Source organism: Microcaecilia unicolor, chromosome 7 (assembly GCF_901765095.1).
Source record: "Microcaecilia unicolor chromosome 7, aMicUni1.1, whole genome shotgun sequence".
NCBI lineage: Eukaryota > Metazoa > Chordata > Amphibia > Gymnophiona > Siphonopidae > Microcaecilia > Microcaecilia unicolor.
The window spans coordinates 281677705-281702383 of record NC_044037.1 but is presented as its reverse complement, the minus strand read 5'-3'; the positions used below and the strand labels follow the sequence as shown (position 1 = coordinate 281702383).

At 44.7% G+C, this 24679-nt stretch overlaps 1 protein-coding gene across 1 annotated transcript in view; it reads right to left on the bottom strand.

Moving 5' to 3' along the window:
- Positions 1-24679, bottom strand: part of LOC115473714 (myosin light chain kinase, smooth muscle-like) — a 673403-nt gene that overhangs the window by 26423 nt on the left and 622301 nt on the right. The window contains exon 28 of the mRNA XM_030208760.1: positions 8312-8435. Coding sequence (XP_030064620.1) covers positions 8312-8435 — 124 coding nt within the window. The remainder of the gene's footprint in view (positions 1-8311; positions 8436-24679) is intronic.

The window sequence follows — 24679 nt, the reverse complement described above, 5'->3', positions numbered from 1 at the left end:
TTCAAAAAAAAGAATGCACAAGTAAAAAAACATAGAAAATCAAGTCATTGGGATGTAGGATGGATCAGTATTTTTTAGTAGACTGGCTCCCCAGACATCCCAGGAGAGCAATGGGGCACCCTAGGGTGCACAGCTGTTGATTTCATATAAATGCTCCCAAGTACACTTATCACTGTTGCTTCCTTATCTTGTCTGATGAGCCCTCCAAAATCCACTACCCCCAACTGTGCACCACTATAATAGCCCTTATGAGTGAAGGGGGCACCTATATGTGGGTACAGTGGGTTTCTGATGAGTTTTGGAGGGCTCACACTTTACACCGTAAATGTAACAGGTAAGGGGAGGTATGGGCCTGGGTCCACCTGTCTACAGTGTACTGCACCCACCACTATATTACGCCAGGGACCTGCATGCTGCTCTGATGAAGTATTCCCCAAGTCTGGTCCTGGAATACTACTACTACTACTACTCAATATTTCTAAAGCGCTACCAGACTTACGCAGTGCTGTACAATCAAACATGAAGAGAGACAGTCCCTGCTCAAAAGAGCTTACAATCTAAAGGGCATAACAGAGACAATCAAATTAGGACAGCATAGTACATCTGATTACACAATAGTTCATAGAGACAGACTAATAGATCTAAACAGCTAAAGACAATTAAGGTATGCAAATGCATAATACAGACAGATTGGTAATGGTATTGAATAGAGGAGTAATGGTTAGGTTAAGTGCCAAAAGCAGAGTCGAAAAGATGGGCTTTGAGCAAGGATTTGAAGATGGGTAGGGATGGGGCCTGACGTATCAGTTCAGGAAGTCTATTCCAGGCAAAGGGTGAAGTGAGGCAGAAAGGGCGGAGTCTGGAGTTAGCGGAGGTGGAGAAGGGAGCAGAAAGGAGGGATCTGTCCAGTGAGCGAAGGTTCCGGGTAGGAATGTAGGGGGAGATGAGGGTGGAGAGGTAAGGAGGGGGCAGCAGAGTGAGAGCATTTGTAGGTTAGTAGGAGAAGCTTGAATTGTATGCGGTAACGGATCGAAAGCCAGTGAAGTGACTTCAGATAGTATCTATTTTATTTTTGTTACATTTGCACCCCACGCTTTCCCACTCATGGCAGGCTCAATGCGGCTTACATGGGGCTATGGAGGGTTAAGTGACTTGCCCAGAGTGACAAGGAGCTGCCTGTGCCTGAAGTGGGAATTGAACTCAGTTCCTCAGTTCCCCAGGACCAAAGTCCACCACCCTAAACCCTAGACCACTCCTATATAATGGAGGCAGTGTATGCAAATCAAGTTCATGCATATTCATTGTGGATACCCTGAAAACCTGACTGGCAAGGGGTACTCCAGGACTGGACTTGGGAAACACTGCTCTAACGGACCTGCTTATAACATCTGAGGCTGTCATAGAGGCTGGTGAGTACTATTTTTATTCACATTTTTTGGTGGTGGGAGGGGGTCAATGAGCACTGGGGGCATAAAGGGGGGTCATATCCGAATCCCTCCAGTGGTCATCTGGTCATTTAGGGCACCTTTTTGTGTCTTATTCGTTAGAAAAACAGGTCTAGACCAACACGTTGACGTTTTCGCCGTAGACGTTTTGTTTTGTTCCATTGTAGCTGTAAAACATCCAAGTGTTAGGCATGCCCTAATCCCCTTCAAAACACGCCAACACGCCCTCTTGTCAGTTGGACAAACGTCAGATGAAATGCATAGATAAAGACGTCTGAAAAACAGGTTTCGAAAATACTGATTTGGAGGTTTTGAGAAGAAATCCGTCCAAATGGTGCTTTATGACACTTTCTGGCCATTTTTCTCTTTTGAAAATGAGCCCCATAGTACAGAAATCCACAGCCACTGTCTGTCCTGCCATAAAATAGAACTGCACTGTTCCCTATTGCTTATCTGCTTGACCAAGATCCTCAGTCCTTGGTCTTTTGGTAACCATTTAAAGTAATAGGGAACAGCCATCGCTTTGACAGATTATGGAAACAATTTCTAGCTTGGAATGTAAGAGTAAACTGATAAAGCTGTGCCCTCTGAGCTCAAAAATGCATTTTGTACTCAAGCCATAATGCTACAATTACATTAACATCCAGGACACAGCTTGTTTACCAAAGTCTCTCACAAAATACTTAACTTGGAGCTTTCCTGGAATCTCACACAATATTTAATATAAACATCTAAAATTTTTAAATCGTTTCCACAGGAGTATTTTGTAAGGCGCAACCTGCCATCAGCTACTACAAACCTTTCTTTCATTGTACTGATGGCTATTAACCCTTTTCAGTAAGACTGATATAGCTCCAAATGTACGTGAACTCAAGGTGGGAGAGGACTGGCTGATCTGATGGCTCAATGGTATAAATGAGCATTACAGTGTGTGGAGATGCAGGCTTGATACTCCTCAGGTTGGCAGGGGCTGGTGATATTAAGGTCGCTGACTCCAGATTTACAAGACAAGCTAATTCTGTCCTGGAAGTACCTCATTGCCTGAAGACCTGTATTTCACATGGGGCATCGGAGGGGATGGAGGAGAAAGAGCAGAGGGATAGACAGATGAGGGACTGAGGCACCAAGGGGAGGATAGGGAGAATCAGGAATCAAAAGAAGATGAGGGAATGGGAGCTGACAGAGGGGGAGGAAGTACAGGGCAGAGGACAGGATCTGAAATCTCAGAGGGCAAAATGGGGTCAGTATAGAACCCTCCTCTGATACCAATTCCATTCCTTACCTCACTCACACCCCCTTCAGTCCTCTCCCTACACCCCATAGCCCTTCCAATCCCTCACCACATTTCCTCGGAGCTCCTCACTCACTCTTCCCTCGTCCTATCTTCTCATTCATAGCTCCCCCAAGATCCTTTCACTCATACCCCAGAGCACCACCAGTATCCTCACCTACTCACCCCCCGTTCACTTTCTTGCCACTCTTTCCCCCTCATTTATTGTCCCCTCTCCATTCACATTCTTGGTTCCCCATTTCTTTAGGAACCCTACATTCCCCAGTTTCCTACTTCTCATCTCCTCACTTGCCCTCCCATTGCAATGCGACTTTACAAGGAGGGCAGTGCCTGTCAGGCTGTGTCATCCCCTCTGTGCTGCCTGGGGCCACTGTCATACTTTGAACCATACAGGACAGCACAGTGCTGCACATTCCATTCTGGGCCCAGCAACAGGAGGAGGTCATGTCCTGAAGAATTTCACCGTGGGCAAGCCACGATGATGCCACAAAGTGGAAGAGGTGCAAGAGCCAACACCGCTGCTACTGCTAATGTTCTGACCCCAGTCTCCTACAGGAATTACACAGGGAAATGGGGAAAATCTGCAGAAAGATCTACAATTTGTGCCCCTTCCAGTAAGCCATATAGACCTGTGGGAAATTAGGGATCTGGTTATAGTGCTTGGATATATTACAGTACTAAGAACACCTGTTCTCTTGCACTATGAAGTAAGCAGAGTGCCAATTTGCCAAATAAGCAATCTATTGAGAAACATTTTAAAAGTTTTGCTGTGGGCACATTTTATAAAGGAAGATGGGGCATCCTATGGGTACCAGGGGCGTATCTGCGTGGGGCCACAGGGGTCTGGGCCCCCGCAGATTTCGCCCTGGCCCCCCTCCCCGCCGTCAACCCTCCCCCGCTGCTAACTTTTGCTGGCGGGGGGCCCCAACCCCCACCAGCCGAGGTCCGACCCGAAGTCTTCATATTCCGTCTTCCTCCGTGGCCATGCTGCAAGGAAGTAACGCTGCAGTGCTTATTCGTTGAATCCAGTTCGGAGTCTGACGTCGCAGCACATTGTACGCGCGTACAACGTGCTGCGACGTCAGACTCCGAACTGGATTCAACGAATCAGCACTGCAGCGTTACTTCCTTGCAGCACGGCCACGGAGGAGTCGGAGGAAGATGAAATATGAAGACTGCGGGTCGGACCTCGGCTGGCGGGGGTTGGGGCCCCCCGCCAGTAAAAGTAAGCAGTGGGGGTGGGTTGACGGCGGGGAGGGGGGTGGAGAGAGGCAGCAGCGGCAGCGGTGGGGGGGGGAAGGGAGGCAAAAATGTGCCCCCCCTCTCTGGCTCTGGCCCCCCCTACCGCCGGATTCCAGATACGCCCCTAAGGTACTGGTGTTCATAGCTCCTCATCTGAATTCCCCTTCCTAGGGTCTAATTTTAGTGTTGGAATTCAGTAGATGTGCTGCTTCCTAGAACTGCAGTAAGTCACTGGTTTAAGTAAAGGAATGAGTCCCAGCTGCAATTCTTCAGATAAATAAAGAGCGGATATATGAGTGTACAGCACCCCATCCTTGTTAATAACCTCACATTTCCTTTTCCTTATCTTCCCATCAGAAAGCTGTTAACTAGCCCTGTCTTCTGCTTCCAGCACAATTGTGATTTATGAGCCCTCTGGCCCTGTGATTTAAAATGGCTGCCTTCCACGGACACACACAACAGATGCCCGAGCTCATCCTAAAACTGGAGCACAAATGGAGAAATCAGTTTTATACAGAATCACAAAACAGAAAACAAACAAAAAAAACAACAACCCCAAAACAAACAAGCAAACAAACAACCAACGAAACATTCTTAGTAGAGTGTTACTATAGTATGCACAGTATGGCCTGGGGGAAGTTAAACGATTATACATGATGTTTTCTGTTCTGATTTTATGCCAATCAGATTGAGTTTCCTGGAAACAACACAGAACTGTTGTTTTCCACGAAAGACACATTATTTTCCTACCAGTAACTTTTACAACTTTAATAGCAAAACTCCCCCCCCCAGACAGTCTGAAAAAGACTCTCCTTTGAGAAGATGTTTCTTCCAGTTTTGGGAACAGTCATAAAATTCTGGAACATCTGCAAAGTCGACTAAAGTCACTGTGCCTGCCTCTTGGATATAGTGAAGAAAGGTTGCTTTTTCTTCTTTTGTGGCAATGTTTTTTTAAAAATTCTTCACCAAAAACTCTTCTCAAAATTAAGATAGCAAGCAGTAAAACCTGTCATTTCTTTCTCTATAATATCACCAACGTTTTGCCCTTTCCTTTCTGAGCACACTACCAGACCCCTCATCCACGCTCTTATCACCTCTCACTTAGAGTATTGCAACTTGCTTCTCACAGGTCTCCCACTTAGCCATCTCTCTCCTCTTCAGTCTGTTCAAAATTCTGCTGCAAGACTAATATTCCGCCAGTGTCGTTATGCTCATATTAGCCCTCTCCTCAAGTCACTTCACTGGCTTCCTATCCGTTTCCGCATACAGTTCAAACTCCTCTTATTGACCTATTCACTCTGCAGCTCCTCAGTACCTCTCCACTCTCATCTCTCCCTACATTCCTCCTCGGGAACTCCGTTCACTGGGTAAATCTCTCTTATCTGCACCCTTCTCCTCCACTGCTAACTCCAGACTCCGTTCCTTTTATCTTGCTGCACCATATGCCTGGAATAGACTTCCTGAGCCGGTACGTCAAGATCCATCTCTGGCCGTCTTCAAATCTAAGCTAAAAGCCCACCTTTTTGATGCTGCTTTTAACTCCTAACCCTTATTCACTTGTTCAGAACCCTTATTTTATCATCCTCACTTTAATATTCCCTTATCTCTTGTTTGTCCTGTTTGTCTGTCCTAATTAGATTGTAAGCTCTGTTGAGCAGGGACTGTCTCTTCATGTTCAAGTGTACAGTGCTGTGTACGTCTAGTAGCGCTACAGAAATGATAATTAGTAGTAGTAGTAGGATTTAAATGTCCAACATTGTTTGATGGAGTACAAAAAAATCCTCAGAACCCTTTCCTCCACTTCTGTATAACAGAAGAAAGTTATGGTAGGATTGCATAGGATGCTCTTACGTCACTGGCATAAAATACCCCCCTGGGAAAAATTTGTTACAGCTCCAAAGAAACTAGCTTTCGAGGATCTATTCAAACATATAGGGGCCCTTTTACTAAGCTGCAAAGGCGCCTATGCGTACCCAATGCACACCAATTTGGAACTATCACCTGGCTACCACGTAGCCCGAGCGGTAATTTAATTTTTTACAAGTGCCGGAAAATTTCCAGCGTGCAGCGCTAACCGGACGGTAATCGGCAGTGTACGCGCACTGACGATTACCGCTTGGATAACACGTGAGACTTTACTGCTAAGTCAATGAGTGGCAGTAAGGTCTCAGGCCCAAAATGGATACGGGCCAATCTTTATTTTGCCACACGCCCATTTTCAGCCCGAAAAAAGGCCTTTTGAATATGTAATTTTGTTCTTTATAATAGTCTCTATCATTTTGCTCGGCACCGACATCAGGCTCACCAGTCTATATTTTCCCGGATCACCTCTGGAACCTTTTTAAAAAATTGGCATTGCATGCCAACTAAATCTAATTAGTGACAATAATTGGCTTGTTATTCAATTAAATGGTGTGCTAAATTGGGCCCGTGCCCAAATTTGCGTGCACAATTTTTGGCAACTTATATAGAATTAGGGGGTAAATGTGTGCATAAACCTTGACACCTGTTAGTGCAGTGCTTCCCAAACCTGGTCCTGGAGGCCCCCCAAGCCAGTCAGGTTTTTGGGATATTCACAATGAATATTCAGGAGCGATATTTACATGCACTGCCTCCCCTGCATGCAACTCTCTCTCTCATGAATATTCATTGTGGATATCCCCCCAAAAAACTGACTGGTTGGGGTGCCTCCAGGATCAGGTTTGGAAACCACTGTGTAAACTATAACTAGTTACTATATGCGAGTGGTGTCTATCGTTTCATTACTAGTGCAATTTGAAGTTACTAGAATTACTGTCTGGTAAAACTAAAGAATACGTTTATTTATTTATTTATTTGCTGCATTTGTATCCCACATTTTCCCACCTATTTGCAGGCTCAATGTGGCTTACATTATGTTGCAATGGCATCACCATTAACAGAGTAAGAGGTTCAGCATATTGTTACAATCAATGTGCAGGAATATCAGGTAAATAGGGTAAATAAAATGATAATACATAACATATAAGCGAGAGCAGAATAGGATATAATGTTCAATGATGATAGTATAATTAATTAAAATAATCAGATTAGAAGGGATCAGTATTAGTTGGTTCTGGTATAGATTGGAATCAAATCATTAAGGAGGATTCTTTTTGTAAGTCTCTTTGAACAGGTGCATCTTCAATAATTTCCGGAAGGTTGTCAAGTCGTGTGCTGTTTTTATAGTATTCGGTAGTTAGTACATAAGTAATGCCACACTGGGAAAAGACCAAGGGTCCATCGAGCCCAGCATCCTGTCCACGACAGCGGCCAATCCAGGCCAAGGGCACCTGGCAAGCTTCCCAAACGTACAAACATTCTATACAATCAAGCCATTGTGACATCACTAATGAGGTTGGCTCTTATTGGTGGAATGAGCCACTATGACATCACAATAGGTTAAATCACTGCTCTATGTAATAAAAGTGAGCCAAGTAGAGAACATAAGTACATAAGTAATGCCACACTGGGAAAAGACCAAAGGTCCATCGAGCCCAGCATCCTGTCCACGACAGCGGCCAATCCAGGCCAAGGGCACCTGGCAAGCTTCCCAAACATACAAACATTCTATACATGTTATTCCTGGGATTGTGGATTTTTCCCAAGTCCATTTAGTAGTGGTTTATGGACTTGTCCTTTAGGAAACCGTCTAACCCCTTTTTAAACTCTGCCAAGCTAACTGCCTTCACCACGTTCTCCGGCAACGAATTCCAGAGTATAATTACGCGTTGGGTGAAGAAAAAGTTTCTCCGATTTGTTTTAAATTTACTACACTGTAGTTTTATCACATGCCCCCTAGTCCTAGTATTTTTGGAAAGCATGAACAGACGCTTCACATCCACCTGATCCACTCCACTCATTATTTTATATACCTCTATCATTGTGTACAGAAGTATGTGAAGTTAGATGCGTGTATTGATTTGTATTTAAGACCTCTGCAATTGGGGTAGTGAAGGTCTAGGAAAGTACGTGATGAACCTTTGGTATTTCGTGCTGGTAAGTCAATTAGGTCTGACATGTATGATGGGGCCTCTCCATGAATGATTTTATGAGTTCACGTGAGTTAGCTATTTTCATTGAGAACATCCTGCCACTGAGCTCAGGAAGACAGTCACAATCCAATCCAGACTGCCCCAATTTGACTGCCCCTATCGGACCGACCGTTCACTTGTCTATTAGATTGTAAGCTCTTTGAGCAGGGACTGTCTCTCTTTGTTAAATTGTACAGCGCTGCGTAACCCTAGTAGCGCTCTAGAAATGTTAAGTAGTATGTTAAGTAGTAGTAATCCAAAAGACAACCAAGTGAACTTACAGGATGTAGCAAATGACGCCTATACTCCACATATCCGTTGCATAGCCAATAGGTTCATAATTTATCACTTCTGGAGCCACAAACTCAGGCGTTCCAAAGAGAACTTTCAAGTTTGGAGTATTTTCTGAAAGAAAAAGAACATAAGTAGTTAACACTCATTTTTGTTTAAACAAATAGGTCAAAAGATCTGTGCACCATTGGACGGGAAAATCCTTTTTGTACCTCCACTCTGCTAAATGCCTATTCCTCCTTAGGAAACTGCTGTGATGATCATTTATGGTCACATAGGATTTTACTATCCCATCAAATCCTAACAGAGATAAGAAACTGCTGTTAGTTCAACAAGAACAAAGATGGATCTTTCGGTTACAGACAGTGCACCCAAGGGGGTGGGATACTAGTTTAGAATGGGTCCATTTTTTCGGAAAAGACCGGGCCATTGAGGATGAAGTGAGATGACGTCAGACGTCAACGCATAAAATGAGAGCAGGAAGAGGTTAACCACTTCCGGAGAGGAGAAGAGACTGTAGTGAAGTGAGGGTCATAGAAGGAACTAGGCATAGTTTGAATTCGTGAGAACGGCCGTTGTTGTAATTCTGCTGCTGTTTTCATACAGAGTCGCCAATACCACGGACCCTGAGGCAGGACGAGTGAGAAGTACCGAAACTTTGGCCAATGTCGGCCGTGGAGAGGAGAGACCAAGCGGCAGTAGTTTTGAACACAGCTACAAGGTAAGTGCTGGTTTGATTCACTATAAAACAACAATTGGTTGAGAAAAATATATAAAGAGGAGGTTTTTTGCCTATGATGACAGCAAGAACTCCGGCAATTAAAGAGTTGAAAAGCCAAATAAGGAGTCTGTTGAGGCTTTTTCCTCCGTTGTAGCATATATCATAGGGACAAGTTCACTGTTAGGATTTGATAGGATAGTACCGTAGTAAGGTGGCCCTAGCGGACGCTCAAATACAGTGAGCACATAGGATTTTAAACAGAAATACAACTCTCTCTTCTGTAATGCTGTTATATTTATACAACCTCTGAGATGTGACACACAAATTATTGCCTTTTGGCTCATCACGTCTGTCCTGCTGTCTCTACCTACTTGCTGTGTGACTGTGGACGCTATTCAATTGACCTTCAATTTAAAAACAAACAAAAGTAATTGTGAGCAGTGGCGTAGCTAGGGTAGTTGACACCTGGGGCCGGTCATTTTTTAACACCCCCCCCCCCCCCCGAAATCCAGTACTAGGCATACCAAGAATAGAAAACACTCAGGACCTATAGAGCAATTCTACCATACCATAAGCAGTAATTTGTTCGAGTCACACAAGGAAAAGGAAAGCAAAACACTACAGTGAGCACTAGAACATCAATTCATCTATTGTAAAACGAAAACAGACAGATTAGTACAGATCGTCGATCCTGCACAGTCAATGCCAACCGAAAGCCATGTCTTTTTCACAAATAGATACACCCTAATCCACTATAGAATAAGTAATCATAAACTTTCTATTTAGACAAAAATTAAACTGAACCCCCAATGCCAGACTCTGCATACAATGCAACACCACAGAAACAGAAAATGTCCTCTAGTACTGTGCAAAATATAAAGACAGCAGATGTAAATTTGAAAAAACTAACAAATACCAATCACCACTTTACAAATTAACAAATAGAAATAAAACAAATAATAACATTTTATTGGTCTAATACATTTAGCTTTCAGAGGCCAAAACCTCCTTCCTCAGGTCAATTCAGTATAGTACTGTTACAGTGTCCTATCCTGACCTGAGGAAGGGGGTTTTGTTCTCCGAAAGTAAAATATATTAAAATTAGTCCAATAAAAAGATTACCTTATTTACATGTTCTATTATAAACATTTATTAACACAGCTACAATACTACTTTATCCTAAAGCAAAAAAATAAAAATATATATTTACAGTTCGTTGTCTCTGGTTTCTGCTTTCCTCATCTTTTCACTGTCTTCCTTCTATCCAGCATCTGTCTTCGCTCTCTCTCTGCCATCCAGTGTCTGCCCTCCCTCACGTGCCCCCCTTCCATCCAGGATCTGTCCCCTCTCTCTCTGCCCCCTCTTTTCAGCCCCCAGTTCCAGTCCCCTTCATCCACCACATGCCTTGCATCCCCCCCTTTCAGCCCCAGACCCATTCTCCCACATGCCCCAGGCATGGACCCATTTTCCCTCCTGCCCCCATGTCAGACCCCAGTTCCAGCTTCAGACCCCTTCTCCCATCTGAGCACTCCCCTCCCCCCTCTGAGCACCCCACCCTCCCCAATCCCCTTCTCCCCTCTCTGAGCTCCCCACCCTCCCTAATCCCCTTTAAGCACCCCTCTGAGCTCCCCCACCCTTCCCCAATCCCCTTCTCCCCTCTCTGAGCTCCCCACCCTCCCTAATCCCCTTTAAGCACCCCTCTGAGCTGCCCCACCCTTCCCCAATCCCCTTCTCCCCTCTCTGAGCTCCCCCACCCTCCCTAATCCCCTTTAAGCACCCCTCTGAGGTCCCTCACCCCTCCCCAATCCCCTTCTCCCCTCATTGATGCTCTCCCACCCTCCCTAATCCCCTTTAAGCACCCCTCTGAGGTCCCCCACCCCTCCCCAATCCCCTTCTCCCCTCATTGATGCTCTCCCACCCTCCCTAATCCCCTTTAAGAACCCCTCTGAGCGCCCCACCCCTCCCCAATCCCCTTCTCCCCTCATTGATGCTCTCCCACCCTCCCTAATCCCCTTTAAGCACCCCTCTGAGGTCCCCCACCCCTCCCCAATCCCCTTCTCCCCTCATTGATGCTCTCCCACCCTCCCTAATCCCCTTTAAGCACCCCTCTGAGCGCCCCCACCCCTCCCCAATCCCCTTCTCCCCTCTGAGTCCCCCCCTCCAGATCCGTTCTTCTGCTGTTCCTACCTTGTCCTGCCTTTAACATTTTTTTTTTCGAAGCGCTGGAGAGTGGCAGGCAGCGTGCCTCGCGTCTGCCTGTGCTAGAAAAGAAGATCTTACTGACGCTGATGTCGTCGTCCTTCCCACACTGAGTCCCGCCCGCCCTCGCGGTAATAGGAAGTTGCCTCAGAGGGGGGCGGGACTCAATGTGGGAAGGGCGACGACGTCAGCATCAGCGAGATCTTCTTTACTAGCAGGGCAGACGCGAGGCGCGCTGCCTGCCACTCTCCAGCGCTTCGAAAAAAAAAATGTTAAAGGCGGAGCAGCGGGAGCGGAGCACCCCCCCACCCGATGACACCCGGGGCGGACCGCCCCCACCGCCCCGCCCTTGCTACGCCACTGATTGTGAGAGCCAGGACTATTGCTGGATATAGCAATTAATGCCTGAGAAGAAAGGGTGGAATCTCCCTCCAATAATACAACCAGCCTGACTCATCAAGCACACTCAGAGCAACTAGTGTAACTAAAACATTTTAATAATTATTTTGTTATTTTATGCTAGCTTGATATAATGCCAAAACTACACATGATACCACTAGGTGGTGAACAATAAAAATCACAAATATATTAAACAGAATCGGCTCTAGTACCAACCCCTGAGGCACTCCACTACTCACCTCCCTTAACTCTGAGTGGATTTCATTTACCATCACCATCTGCCTCTTGTCAGTCAACCAGTTTCCAATCCAGTTCACCACTTTGGGTCCTAAATTCAGCCCTTTCAGCTTATTCAGGAGTCTTCTGTGAGGAACTATATGAACGGCTTTGTTGAAATCCAAATAGATTGGAATGGGGGAATGGGAAAATGTTTAGGGTCATATTTTTGGCCAAGGATGAGTGACTAAATCTGACTGCCTAGATTTAGGTGAATTTTCAGCTGAAAATGATCAAAAATGTAGAGAAAGCCAAAGTTTAGCAAACCTTGTTGAGGAACTCAACCTTGACTGAAAATCTTTTTAAATAAGAGTGAAATTCAGTCCTTAAATTGTAACTATGTAAGTAGGGCAAAAAAAAATGTAAATCTACTTGAACTATTCAGATGTGCAAAAAATTTCTATGTCAAACACAAGCTATTTACTTTGAATTTTTGAGACTTCCAAAATTGATCCATCAGTTAGTCAAAATCAGCTAAAGAGTGTTTTCACAATACCACAAGGGAGATTTGAAAAATACATTTTTGAATTCTTAAAGAAACAAAAAAGGTTGAATGGACTTTTAAGATTTCTATGGGTTCATGACATTTTACTGTGAACCTATTTAAAGATATTTCCAAATCTTGGGGTCCTTTTACTAAGAATCATGTGGGCACTAATGTGTCTCCTGCGCATCATAACGCACTATCACGGGGTGTGATCAGGTGCCCAGCGGTAGTTCAGGCATCTGCACATGCTTCCGGTTCTAAAAAATACTTTTTAGTGCCGCGGGTGTGTTTTTTTTTTTTTTTTGGGGGGGGGGGCAGAGAGTAGGTGTACCCAGTGGAGGAGTGGCCTAGTGGTTAGGGTGGTGGACTTTGGTCCTGGGGAACTGAGTTCAATTCCCACTTCAGGCACAGGCAGCTCCTTGTGACTCTGGGCAAGTCACTTAACCCTCCATTGCCCCATGTAAGCCGCATTGAGCCTGCCATGAGTGGGAAAGCGCAGGGTACAAATGTAACAAAAATAAAATAGCAACATTCCATGTAGAAGGCTGAGGCTGTGCAGGACGGCAGAGTCACAGAAGCAGAAGCCTGCGCGGCCACATTGGTGATCTGCAAGGGCCGACTTCTACGTGGAATGTTGCTAGTGAGACTCTGGGCAAGTCACTTAACCCTCCATTGCCCCATGTAAGCTGCCATGAGTGGGAAAGCGCGGGGTACAAATGTAACAAAGATAAAAATAAATAATCAGCAACACTGCCAAAGCCAACTAATTAGCACGCGGTTAATGCGTGAGCCCTTTGCACCTTCTAAATAAGCGTCGATAAGGGCTCACATGTTAATGGCCATGTGCTAATTGGGAAACTAGTACCTGGCCTCCAATTCTTTTATTTCCACTTGTAAGTTTATACAAGCAAAAACACTTGAAAGAAAAGCACATAATAGAAATAAAAAATAGTAAAAAAAAAAAAAGAATAACATCATTATACCACAACAAACCCATCTATTCATCACATATCCAGGAGACAATGACAATGGCCTAGACTACATCTCCCGCCTCATTTTCCCCTGCTTATCCCCTGTTCTAGCCCCTTTCGCCTCATCGACCCCTCCCCCAATGCTCACCTACCCTTACTCACACCTCCCCTACTCCCTTCACTCTTACCCATTCCCCTCCGCCTCATCTACCCTCCAATTGCTCACTTACCCTTGCTCATACTTCTCCTACTCCCTTCACTCTTGCCCATTCCCCTCCGCCTCATCTACCCTCCAACTGCTCACTTACCCTTACTCACACCTCTCCTACTCCCTTCACTCTTGCCCATTCCCCTCCGCCTCATCTACCCTCCAATCGCTCACTTACCCTTGCTCATACCTCTCCTACTCCCCTCATCCCTGCATTTCTACATTCCTATTTCTTTTATTACTCCGATAATACTCAACTTATTTCTCTCCACCAATACTTTGTAATCCCAATTACTATGTAAGCCGCATTGAACCTGCTTTGAGTGGGAAAGCGCGGGGTACAAATGTAATAAATAAATAAATAAATATGTGCTACTTAGTGCAGAAAATTAAGAAGAACCAAAGGAAAATCTCTCTTAAAGCAATAGGGTACCTGGCCATTAATAGAAAAAAATAGAAATGCGTCCATTTTACAACTACGCTAAAAGTGGCCTTAGCGCACGGGGAAACTCACGTGCTAATCACAGCACATGGCCCCTTTTAGTACAGCTTAGTAAAAGCCCCCCCCCCCCCCCCCCCCCGGATTTGGAAATGGAAAGTGTATTTAAGTCTTGAAGGACTCTGGGCAAAAGTTACAGATGGGACAATAGGAAATCCATCCATCCCCCAGCGCAGACCACAACTTTGTCATTTATTTTTAAAACAAACCAAACTTTGTGCTTGAAAGAAAAGAACTGTTGTGTCTGAGGGCAGAACTTAATGCTTTGCATTCTTGGGGTTCTTTAGCTATTTATTTTTCTTTTGTTAAGCAAAATTAAGTACAAACGGACCCAGCTGTATGTGTTGTTCTAGCAACAAATCCATATGTGCTGTTAATACCATTGACATTGTTGCAACGATGAACTGTTTGCAGATGGGCATTCTTGCGGAAAACTACAATAACCTTTTGAAGAGCATTGCAATAGATATGAGCTTCCTTCTCCCACTGAATTGGGCCAGTTTTCACATGTCTCTTTGGGGCCCTTTTACTAAGCCGCGTAGGCGCCTAACCTGCTTATAATCGAAAGAGAAAAACGCCTATATTGTGACCCAAATCGGGAGATAGACGTTTATCTCCCAAAAACGAATAAAGCGGTATAATCAAAAGCCGAATTTGGACGTTTTGAACTGCACTCCGTCGCGGATGCGGACAACGTTGATGGGGGCGTGTCGAAGGCGTGGTGAAGGCGGGACTGGGGCGTGGTTATCTGCCGATCAGAGATGGGCGCCTTTCGCCGATAATGGAAAAAAAATATGCGTTTTTAGCGAGAATTTAGGGCACTTTTCCTGGACCCTGTTTTTCCACGAATAAGGCCCCAAAAAGTGCCCTAAATGACCAGATGACCACTGGAGGGAATCGGGGATGACCTCCCCTGACTCCCCCAGTGGTCACGAACCCCCTCCCACCACAAAATATGCCGTTTCACAACTTTTTATTTTCACCTTCAAATGTCATATCCACCTCCCTGGCAGCAGTATGCAGGTCACTGGAGCAGTTATTAGGGGGTGCAGTGGACTTCAGGCAGGTGGACCCAGGCCCATCCCCCCCTACCTGTTACAATTGTGCTGGTAAATGGGAGCCCTCCAAACCGCCCCCCAAACCCACTGTACCCACGTGTAGGTGCCCCCCTTCACCCCTTAGGGCTATAGTAATGGTGTAGACTTGTGGGCAGTGGGTTTTGAGGGGGGTTTTGGGGGCTCAACACCCAAGGGAAGGGTGCTATGCACCTGGGAGCTGTTTTACCTTTTTTTTTTTTTTGTAAAAGTGCCCCCTAGGGTGCCCGGTTGGTGTCCTGGCATGTGAGGTGGACCGGTGCAGTACGAATCCTGGCCCCTCCCACGAATAAATGTCTTGGAGTTATTCGTTTTTGAGCTGGGCGTTTTCGGTTTCCATTATCGCTGAAAAACAAAAACGCCCAGCTCAAAAAAAGATAAACGTCCATGTTTTTTCGAAAATACGATTTGGTCCGCCCCTTCACGGACCCGTTCTCGGAGATAAACGCCCATGGAGATAGGCGTTTCTGTTCGATTATGCCCCTCTATGCGTGCCTAACATGTGTCAATTTTGAGTTACTGCCCAGCTACCACGTGGCCCTTGTGGTAATTTAATTTTTGATGCACATCCGCTATGCGTGACGGAAAATAAATGTTATTTTCTGGCGCGCGGCAGAAACAGGGTGGTTATTTGTCATTCTACGCGCGTAGACGATTACCGCACGGTTAATGTGTGAGACCTTACCGCTAAGTCAATGGCTGGCGGTAAGGTCTCAGACTCAAAATGGCTGCGCTCCAATTTTTATTTTGCTGCATGTCCATTATCGGCAAAAATTTTTTTAAAAAATGGCCTTTTTTTACATGTGCGCTGAAGAATGGATCTGCACGTGCCCAAAACACTAGCGCAGTCCATTTTTCAGTGCAAGTTAGTAAAAGGCCCCCTTTGTGAGTAGGGGGCCCTTTTATTAAAGGAGGTTAAGTGGGATTAGTGTGCACGAACAGGTTGCCGCAGAAACATGGTGAAGCATTTTCCCCCAGATTCTATATAGCGCGCCTAGCGTTCAACGCCAAAATCCAAGTGGATTCTATAATAACATGCGTAACTTAATTAGCTTAGCAAGCCAATCAGCATTGTTAACAGCACTTAACAGAACAATAATGAGCACTAATTGGCAATAATTAGAATTTACGCGCACAAATCCCTAAACGTATTCCATAACACACTGTGTCTAAATTTTAATGCGGACACGCAAAAAGGGGCATGGTTACAGTCAGGAAAACGGGTGTTTTACGGGAGTTCTAAAATTTACACGCGCTGTTATAGAAAACGCACCAGTGCGTGTAAATCTAAGTGCCAGGATTTATGCCACGTTTTTGTTGATGTAAATGGATGTGCATAGTTTTATGCCCTGCGATTTCTACCTAGGCATATTCTGTATACCTTGCTTAAATCTAGGCTCCGCTTGCAGAATATGCTTGGTTGGAAAATTCAGAAGCATGTGGGTTAGCACGTGCAAACAGGTACCGTATTTTTCGGACTATAAGACGCACCGGACCATAAGACGCACCTAGGTTTTAGAGGAGGGAAATAGGAAAAAAAAATGTTTCCTTTTTCCCTCCTCTAAAACCTAGGTGCTCTGGTGCGTCTTGTCCGAGTTCGGGATCGCCCTCCCCTACTTACGTCACGCGATGTTCCCTGGTGGTCTAGTGACGTCGGGGCAGGAAAGAGCCCCCTCTTTCCTGCCCAGCGTGCTGCTCTCCGTCCTCCTGAATGCTGCCTGACGGTCTCGGCGAGATTCAAAATGGCCGCCGAGAATTGAAGTCTCGGCGGCCATTTTGAATCTCGCCGAGACCGTCAGGCAGCATTCAGGAGGACGGAGAGCAGCGCGCTGGGCAGGAAAGAGGGGGCTCTTTCCTGCCCCGACGTCACTAGACCACCAGGGAACATCGCGTGACGTAAGTAGGGGAGGGAGATCCCGAACTCGCTACCTTCGGACTATAAGACGCACCCCCCATTTTCCTCCCAAATTTTGGGGGAAAAAAGTGCGTCTTATAGTCTGAAAAATACGGTAATATACTGCAACGGGATAGATTCTATATGTGGCTTTAATTATTTAGGTGCCATGTATTGAATCTAGTCATTTGTGGTACATTGCCTGTTTGCGTGTGCTAACCCACATGCTTCTGAATTTTTAAAAATATATTTGGGAGGGGGTGTATCATGGGTGGAGAATGGGCAAGGGAGTATTCACCAGCTAGTATGTTATACTTAATGCACACAAACTGGCTAACACAGAGTTAACGCGAGAGCACTTAGCGCAGTGGTAGGTGCTCCCGCGTTAACTCCATGCAGGTACCGCACGCTAATGACAAAGTCACCTGACCTGCAATAAAATATGGGATAAATATTCAGCTGACGGTGGTCAGCATTCTTTTGGCTACCAGCAGCTTTATGCTTGGATACTCAATGCCAGGCCATGTCTGGGCATGTGTGAGTGGCTATCATTTACCCGGTTAAGGGGTCCTTTTACAGAGGCACGGTAGCATTTTTAGCATGTGGGGTATAAATGTCATGAATAAATAAATAAGGTGGTACCACAGGCACACATGAATCTTCTAGTTTGTGAGTTTTGTGGGGTCTGCATTGGTTAAATGCAAGGGGAAAACCCGGACCTCCCGTCTGAACCCAGAGGGAGGTCAACTCTTGTTCAAAAGAAGATCTTAAGCTTTGTGGTTTCCATGGCCAGCCTTGAAGCTCGGGCAGGGGTGCCCCAAGAAGGAGGCATGGTACACTGCGTTTCAACATCACTCTGAGTCTTGAATGCCACAAGACTCCTCCTCGACCCAGAATTGGTGAAGAATTGGTGACACAATGCCGTTGCAGGGGAAACCGGTAGATGCCAATGTAGTTGCCATGGTTCGATCTGAAGATAGGGCAGTGGAATCTCAATTGAAACGGAGAGCTATTCTGGTTCCCCTGCTGAGGGAGATTTGAATCTGAAGCTTGAACAACTTGAAGTAGTTGGCTCAGATCCTCAATGGAGCTTCCATCCATCTCCCTCCTACCCTTCCTCTCCAAAATACTTGAGCGTGCTGTTCACAGCCGCTGCCTTTATTTTCTCTCCTCTCATGCCATCCTCGATCCGCTTCAATCCAGTTTTCGCCCTCTACACTCGACAGAAACGGCACTCTCTCAAGTCTGTAATGACCTGTTCCTTGCCAAATCCAGAGGCCACTACGCCATCCTCATCCTCCTTGATCTATCCGCTGCTTTTGATACTGTCAATCATGATTTACTTCTTGCCACACTGTCCTCATTTGGGTTCCAGGGTTCTGTCCTCTCCTGGTTCTCCTCCTATCTCTCCCACCGCACCTTCAGAGTACACTCTCATGGATCTTCCTCCACCCCCATCCCGCTCTCTGTTGGAGTTCCCCAGGGATCTGTCCTTGGACCCCTTCTTTTTTCAATCTACACCTCTTCCCTGGGCTCACTGATGTCATCTCATGGTTTCCAGTATCATCTTTATGCAGATGACACCCAGCTATATCTCTCCACACCAGACATCACCGCGGAGACCCAGGCCAAGGTATCGGCCTGCTTATCCGACATTGCTGCATGGATGTCCAACCGCCACCTGAAACTGAACATGTCCAAGACCGAGCTTATCGTCTTTCCACCAAAACCCACTTCTCCTCTTCCTCCACTCTCTATCTCAGTTGATGGCACCCTCATCCTCCCTGTTTCATCTGCCCGCAACCTCGGAGTCATCTTCAACTCCTCCCTCTCCTTCTCTGCGCATATCCAGCAGATAGCCAAGTCCTGTCGCTTCTTTCTCATCAACATCAGCAAAATTCGCCCTTTCCTCTCTGAGCACACCACCCATACTCTCGTCCACGCTCTCATTACCTCTCGCCTTGACTACTGCAACCTACTCCTTACTGGCCTCCCACTTAGCCATCTATCCCCCCTTCAATCTGTTCAGAACTCTGCTGCACGTCTTATATTCCGCCTGAACCGATATACTCATATCACCCCTCTTCTCAGGTCACTTCACTGGCTTCCAATCAGATACTGCATACAGTTCAAGCTTCTCCTTCTTACCTACAAATGCACTCAGTCTGCAGCCCCTCATTACCTCTCTGCCCTCATTTCCCCTTACGTTCCCGCCCGTAACCTCCGATCACAGGACAAATCCCTCCTCTCAGTACCCTTCTCCACCACCGCCAACTCCAGGCTCCGCTCATTCTGCCTCGTCTCACCCTATGCTTGGAATCAACTTCCTGAGCCCTTACGCCAAGCCCCCTCCCTACCCATCTTCAAATCCTTGCTCAAAGCCCACCTCTTCAATGTTGCTTTCGGCAACTAACCTTTATACCTTTCAGGAAATCTAGACTGCCCCTATTTGACTGACTGTACATTTGTCCTTTAGATTGTAAGCTCCTTTGAGCAGGGACTGTCCTTCTATGTTAAATTGTACAGCGCTGCGTAACCCTAGTAGCGCTTTAGAAATGTCAAGTAGTAGTAGTGGGGAGAAAGAGGAGACCAGAGAAAACCACATTTGAGGAGATTTGGGACACCACTGGGAAGTTGGAAGATTCCTTGCTTAATAGATTTGAACAATTAATAGTAATAATAATAATAATCATAAAATGTTATTTATAACCTGCTATGTCTGCAAGAGTCTAAGCAGAGAACAAACCACATACAAAGTATAAAAGGACAAACAAACTATAAAAATTACTATTTGAACATGGGGAAAGATTTCTTGCAGTTCCAGGTAACTCGGCATGATGGACTTTTGACTCAGTATGAGAAATAGTTTTGGCTTTTGAAAAGTATTTGAAAATGTTGAAATATGAGCATAATATGTTAATTAAAGATTATATGGTTACTCGTCAGAAACTGGAAACCTTGGAGAACTATGAGAGATGCTCGAATTTGCAGTTTCCCATATCTCCAGTTATTAAACCAATTGAAATGCAAAATCGCCAATATATTTTTAAGCAAGTGCCTAAGGAGTCCTTGCCACCAGTAACCCATCCGTACTATGTGGTCTGGAGAGGAAATTCCCAGATTGGAGCAAGAAAAGATGATCCATCTGATAGTTTTGAGTGATCTGGATTTCTGGAGGGTCTATTTCTGTAGTGACTAAAGATACTTTGATTGTATCTTTTGTGCTGGAGTCAGACAGAAACTGGATCCTTAAATTGATTTTCATTATAAGCATGTTGAATTTCTGGGTCACAAACGTGCAAATATTTCCTGACCTTTGTAGGGCCACTCAGCTTAGATGAAAGGCCTTTTTGGCTTGTAAATCTGAACTTCTGGCCCTTAGAGGAACATTTTTCCTTCAGTATCCATGTAAATGTTTTATTGAATTAGATTCCAAGAATTATGTTTTTCATGACCCAGTACATTCTAAAAATTTTCTGGCTAACAGAAAGACTCAAAAACCATTTATACTCAAATACTGCATCATTATGGCATCCACTCTCTCTACTAGCTTGATGTAATGGCAGTTTTAAATGGATAGCTGGTGCTGTTAATGAGACGTTTCCTATACTTTCTTTCAGGTACTAGTTTAAAAGTCTCCTGCTAACTAGCCTTTTTCAGTGACTCTTCCACCCTTCTTTTTCCTTTTTATTTCTTAAGTTTTCTGAGATTATACTCCCTGTTACAATGCGCTTTTTTCTTTGGATGGTTTTCTGTAATATTTATATTTACCTGTAATGAGGAGTTTGTTTCAGATGTCAAATGTTATCTTCTCCTCCACTGCTAACTCCAGGCTTCGTTCCTTTTCTCTCGCGGCACCTTATGCCTGGAATAGACTTCCTGGACCTATACGTCTAGCTCCATCTCTACCTGTTTTCAAATCTATGCTGAAAACCCACCTTTTCACTGCTGCTTTTAGCTCCTAGCCACAACTGCCCTCCCCTTGTCCTTTCCTCCCTTCTCACCCATTACTTCCCTCACCCGTAACTGTCTTGTCTGTCTGTATTATTTAGATTGTAAGCTCTTTTGAGCAGGGACTGTCTCTTTGTGTCATGTGTTCAGCGCTGCGTGCGTCTGGTAGTGCTATACAAATGCTAATAATAATAATGCATAAATATAAAATTAAAAATAATAAACCATAAACCATCTTGTGACATTTACTTAGGAAGAAGCAAAGACCGAGAAAAGAATCTGTGCAATAGGAATATAAAGGTTTTAAAAAGTCAAAAAAGATCTTTATACTCAAAAACTGCATCATTCCATATTAACTCTCTTCTTTTCTTAATTTTTCCTACAGGTGTCGCTCTATTATATCGCAAATGTTGTTAGTTTGTTCTTCACTTAGCCTGAAAAGCGGGTCATGTTCATCGCATTCTTGAAACTTGTTCTTCCGAATTATCAAATGCAGATTACCCTACGGTAGTCTGAACACAATAGACCAGTGGTCTTCTTTCAACCTACCCTACTACGTTAGAGCTTACCTGGCTCTCTTTCTCTTAGTTGCCGATATTCTGCTGACGGGAGGCATCCTGCGTAAGTTCCGCGGTTGGAACTGACCCCAGATATTCAATGCCGGGCTCTTCTCAAAGACCAGCATTGAATATCCAGGATTTTTTTTTGGCAAGTGCTAACTTGGGGGTCCTTTAACTAAGGTGCGTCGAAAAATGGCCTGTGCTGTTGTAGGCGCGTGTATTGGATGCAAGCAGGTCCATTTTTCAGCGCACCTGCAAAAGAGGCCTTTTTTGGGGCCGAAAATGGAAGTGGAGCAACATAAAAATTGGCGCACGTCCATTTTGGGCCTGAGACCTTACTGCCACTCATTGACTTAGTGGTAAGGTCTCATGCGTTAACCAGGCGGTCATCGTCAGCATGTATACACTGCCGGATATCGCCCGGTTAGTGCCACATGGTATAAAATAAAAAATTTTATGCGTATCGAACACGCATAAAAAATAGAATTACAGCCTAGAGCATGCAGTAGTCGGGTGCTAGTTCCGAATTGATGCACGTTGGACATGTGTAGGCACCTACATGCCTTAGTAAAAGGGCCCTTTAACTGGCTAGGTGAATATTTAGCATTGGCCGGTTTACACTTTACAGTTTGATTAAATTCAGTATACCCACACTACATATCAAGTTGGTTTACAATAAAATAAGTTTTTAAAAAGGCATGGAAAAAGATCATCTTCAAAATCTGCACCTTAGTCCACAATATCATATACGGCTTAGTCCCAGAATACATGAAAGACCTCATAGACTTACCAATAAGAAACAAAGTCAGATCATCAAGATCCTACCTAAACCTACACTACCCAAATTGCAAAGGACTGAAATACAAAACAACTTATGCAGCCGGCTTCTCCTACATAAGCGCACAACTATGGAATGGGCTCCCAAAAGCTGTGAAAACAATCCACGACCACTTGAACTTCAGGAAATCACTAAAAACCTACCTCTTCAAAAAGGCCTACCCCAACGACCCCACGTAACCCTCTTCACCTACCAACACAGCATGACTATGATCGAACAGGACAACACGCAATCTTCATCCATTCCGACCCTCCACTTATACCTCATACGATCACTATACAACTTTGTATTTGTTATCCACCGACTGGGCAAACGCCTTTGACGGTACTATGTAAGCCACATTGAGCCTGCAAATAGGTGGGAAAATGTGGGGTACAAATGCAACAAACAAACAAATAAATAAAAATACATTGGCATAGGAAAGTACACAGCACAGAGAAGACATCCACTCAAGATTAAACTAACATCCCATAGCACACCAGAAACATCCATTCAAGCAGCTCATAATTCATTTTGGCCTACAATAGGGAAAGCCAAAGAAAACAAATAAGCTTTAAGCAGATGCATAAAACTCCGCATTAAAAAAAGAATAAATGTAGAAAGAACTAACAGTGAAAAGTAGCAACAGAACCAGCGATGATTCCATGGAAGCCTCCCAGAGGAATGCAGAAGCAGGAGCAGAGTCCTTAATAATGAATTGAAAGTGTCTTGGGAAAATAAATGTTTTCAGTTTCTTTTTAAACACTTCTAAGGAGCGTTCTAATCTAAGGTGAGTCAGTAGAGCATTCCAGAGTGAGGGACCAGTTATGCTAGATATTTTTATTCGGATACTCCTGAATTCTATAGGTTGTTCAAAGTTGGGTGCCCAAATTTGGGTGTGGATCCCAGATCTGCATGCAAACTAAAGAGCCATTAACAATCAAAAATGGGATCAAATGACAAAAAGACAGCTTATGCAACTGAAACAGTTACATGCACTCAGCTAGCCAAGCTTCTGAGGATCCACAACAAAAATTTAAAAACGTGTTAAAGATTTTCATGAGTTTTGGGGCATTGGTGACAATTATTAAGTAGCATGTAGATGCTGGGATAGTGTTCCTAAGATTTATGTTTCCCTGCACATTGAGTTGGTCCTTTTAATCTTTTATTGAGTGGATGCTTGGAATGCTCTCCCACGGGAGGTGGTGGAGAGGAAAACGGTAACGGAATTCAAACATGCGTGGGATAAACATAAAGGAATCCTGTTGAGAAGGAATGGATCCTAAGGAGCTTAGCCAAGATTGGGTGGCAGAGCCGGTGGCGGGAGGCGGGGCTGGTGGTTGGGAGGCGGGGATAGTGCTGGGCAGACTTATACGGTCTGTGCCAGAGCCGGTGGTGGAAGGCGGGGCTGGTGGTTGGGAGGCGGGGATAGTGCTGGGCAGACTTATACGGTCTGTGCCCTGAAAAGGACAAGTACAAATCAAGGTAAGGTATACACAAAAAGTAGCACTTATGAGTTTATCTTATTGGGCAGACTGGATGGACCGTGCAGGTCTTTTTCTGCCATCATCTACTATGTATATACGTACAGAGTATGCATGTATTTTCAGCACTGCACAACATGGACTAGATTTGTAAGAACATAAGAGTGGCTATACTGGGTCAGACCAGTGGTCCATCTAGCACAGTATCCTGTTTTCCAAACAATGGCCAAGCCAGGTCACAAGTACCTGGCAGAAACCCAATTAGCAGCAACATTCCATGCTACCAATCCCAGGGAAAATAGTTTCTTCCCCATATCTGACTCAATAGCAGACTATGGACTTTTCCTCCAGGAACTTCTCCCAAACCTTTTTTACTCAGATAAGCTAACTGCTGTTACCACCTCCTCTGACAAAGAGTTACAGAGCTTAACTATTCATTGAGTGAAAAATATTTCCTCCTATTTGTTTTAAAAGTATTTCCATGTAACTTCCTCGAGTGTCCCCTGGTACTTGTACTTTTGGAACGAGTGCAAAATCAATTTACTTCTACTCGTGGTACACCAATCACGATTTTGTAGACCTCAATCATATCTCCCCTTATCCGCTTAAAAAAAAAATCTGCGTGGAGCGCTACTCTATAAACGGTACTCTGAGTTATGCACTGTTTATAGAATAGTACTTCGAGCCAATTTCCATGCCAAACTTTGGGCGCAAGGATTTACACTAACTGAAACCTAGTGTAAATCTTGACACATAAGTGGAGATCCCCGGTATTCAGTAATATTGCACACATTAGTG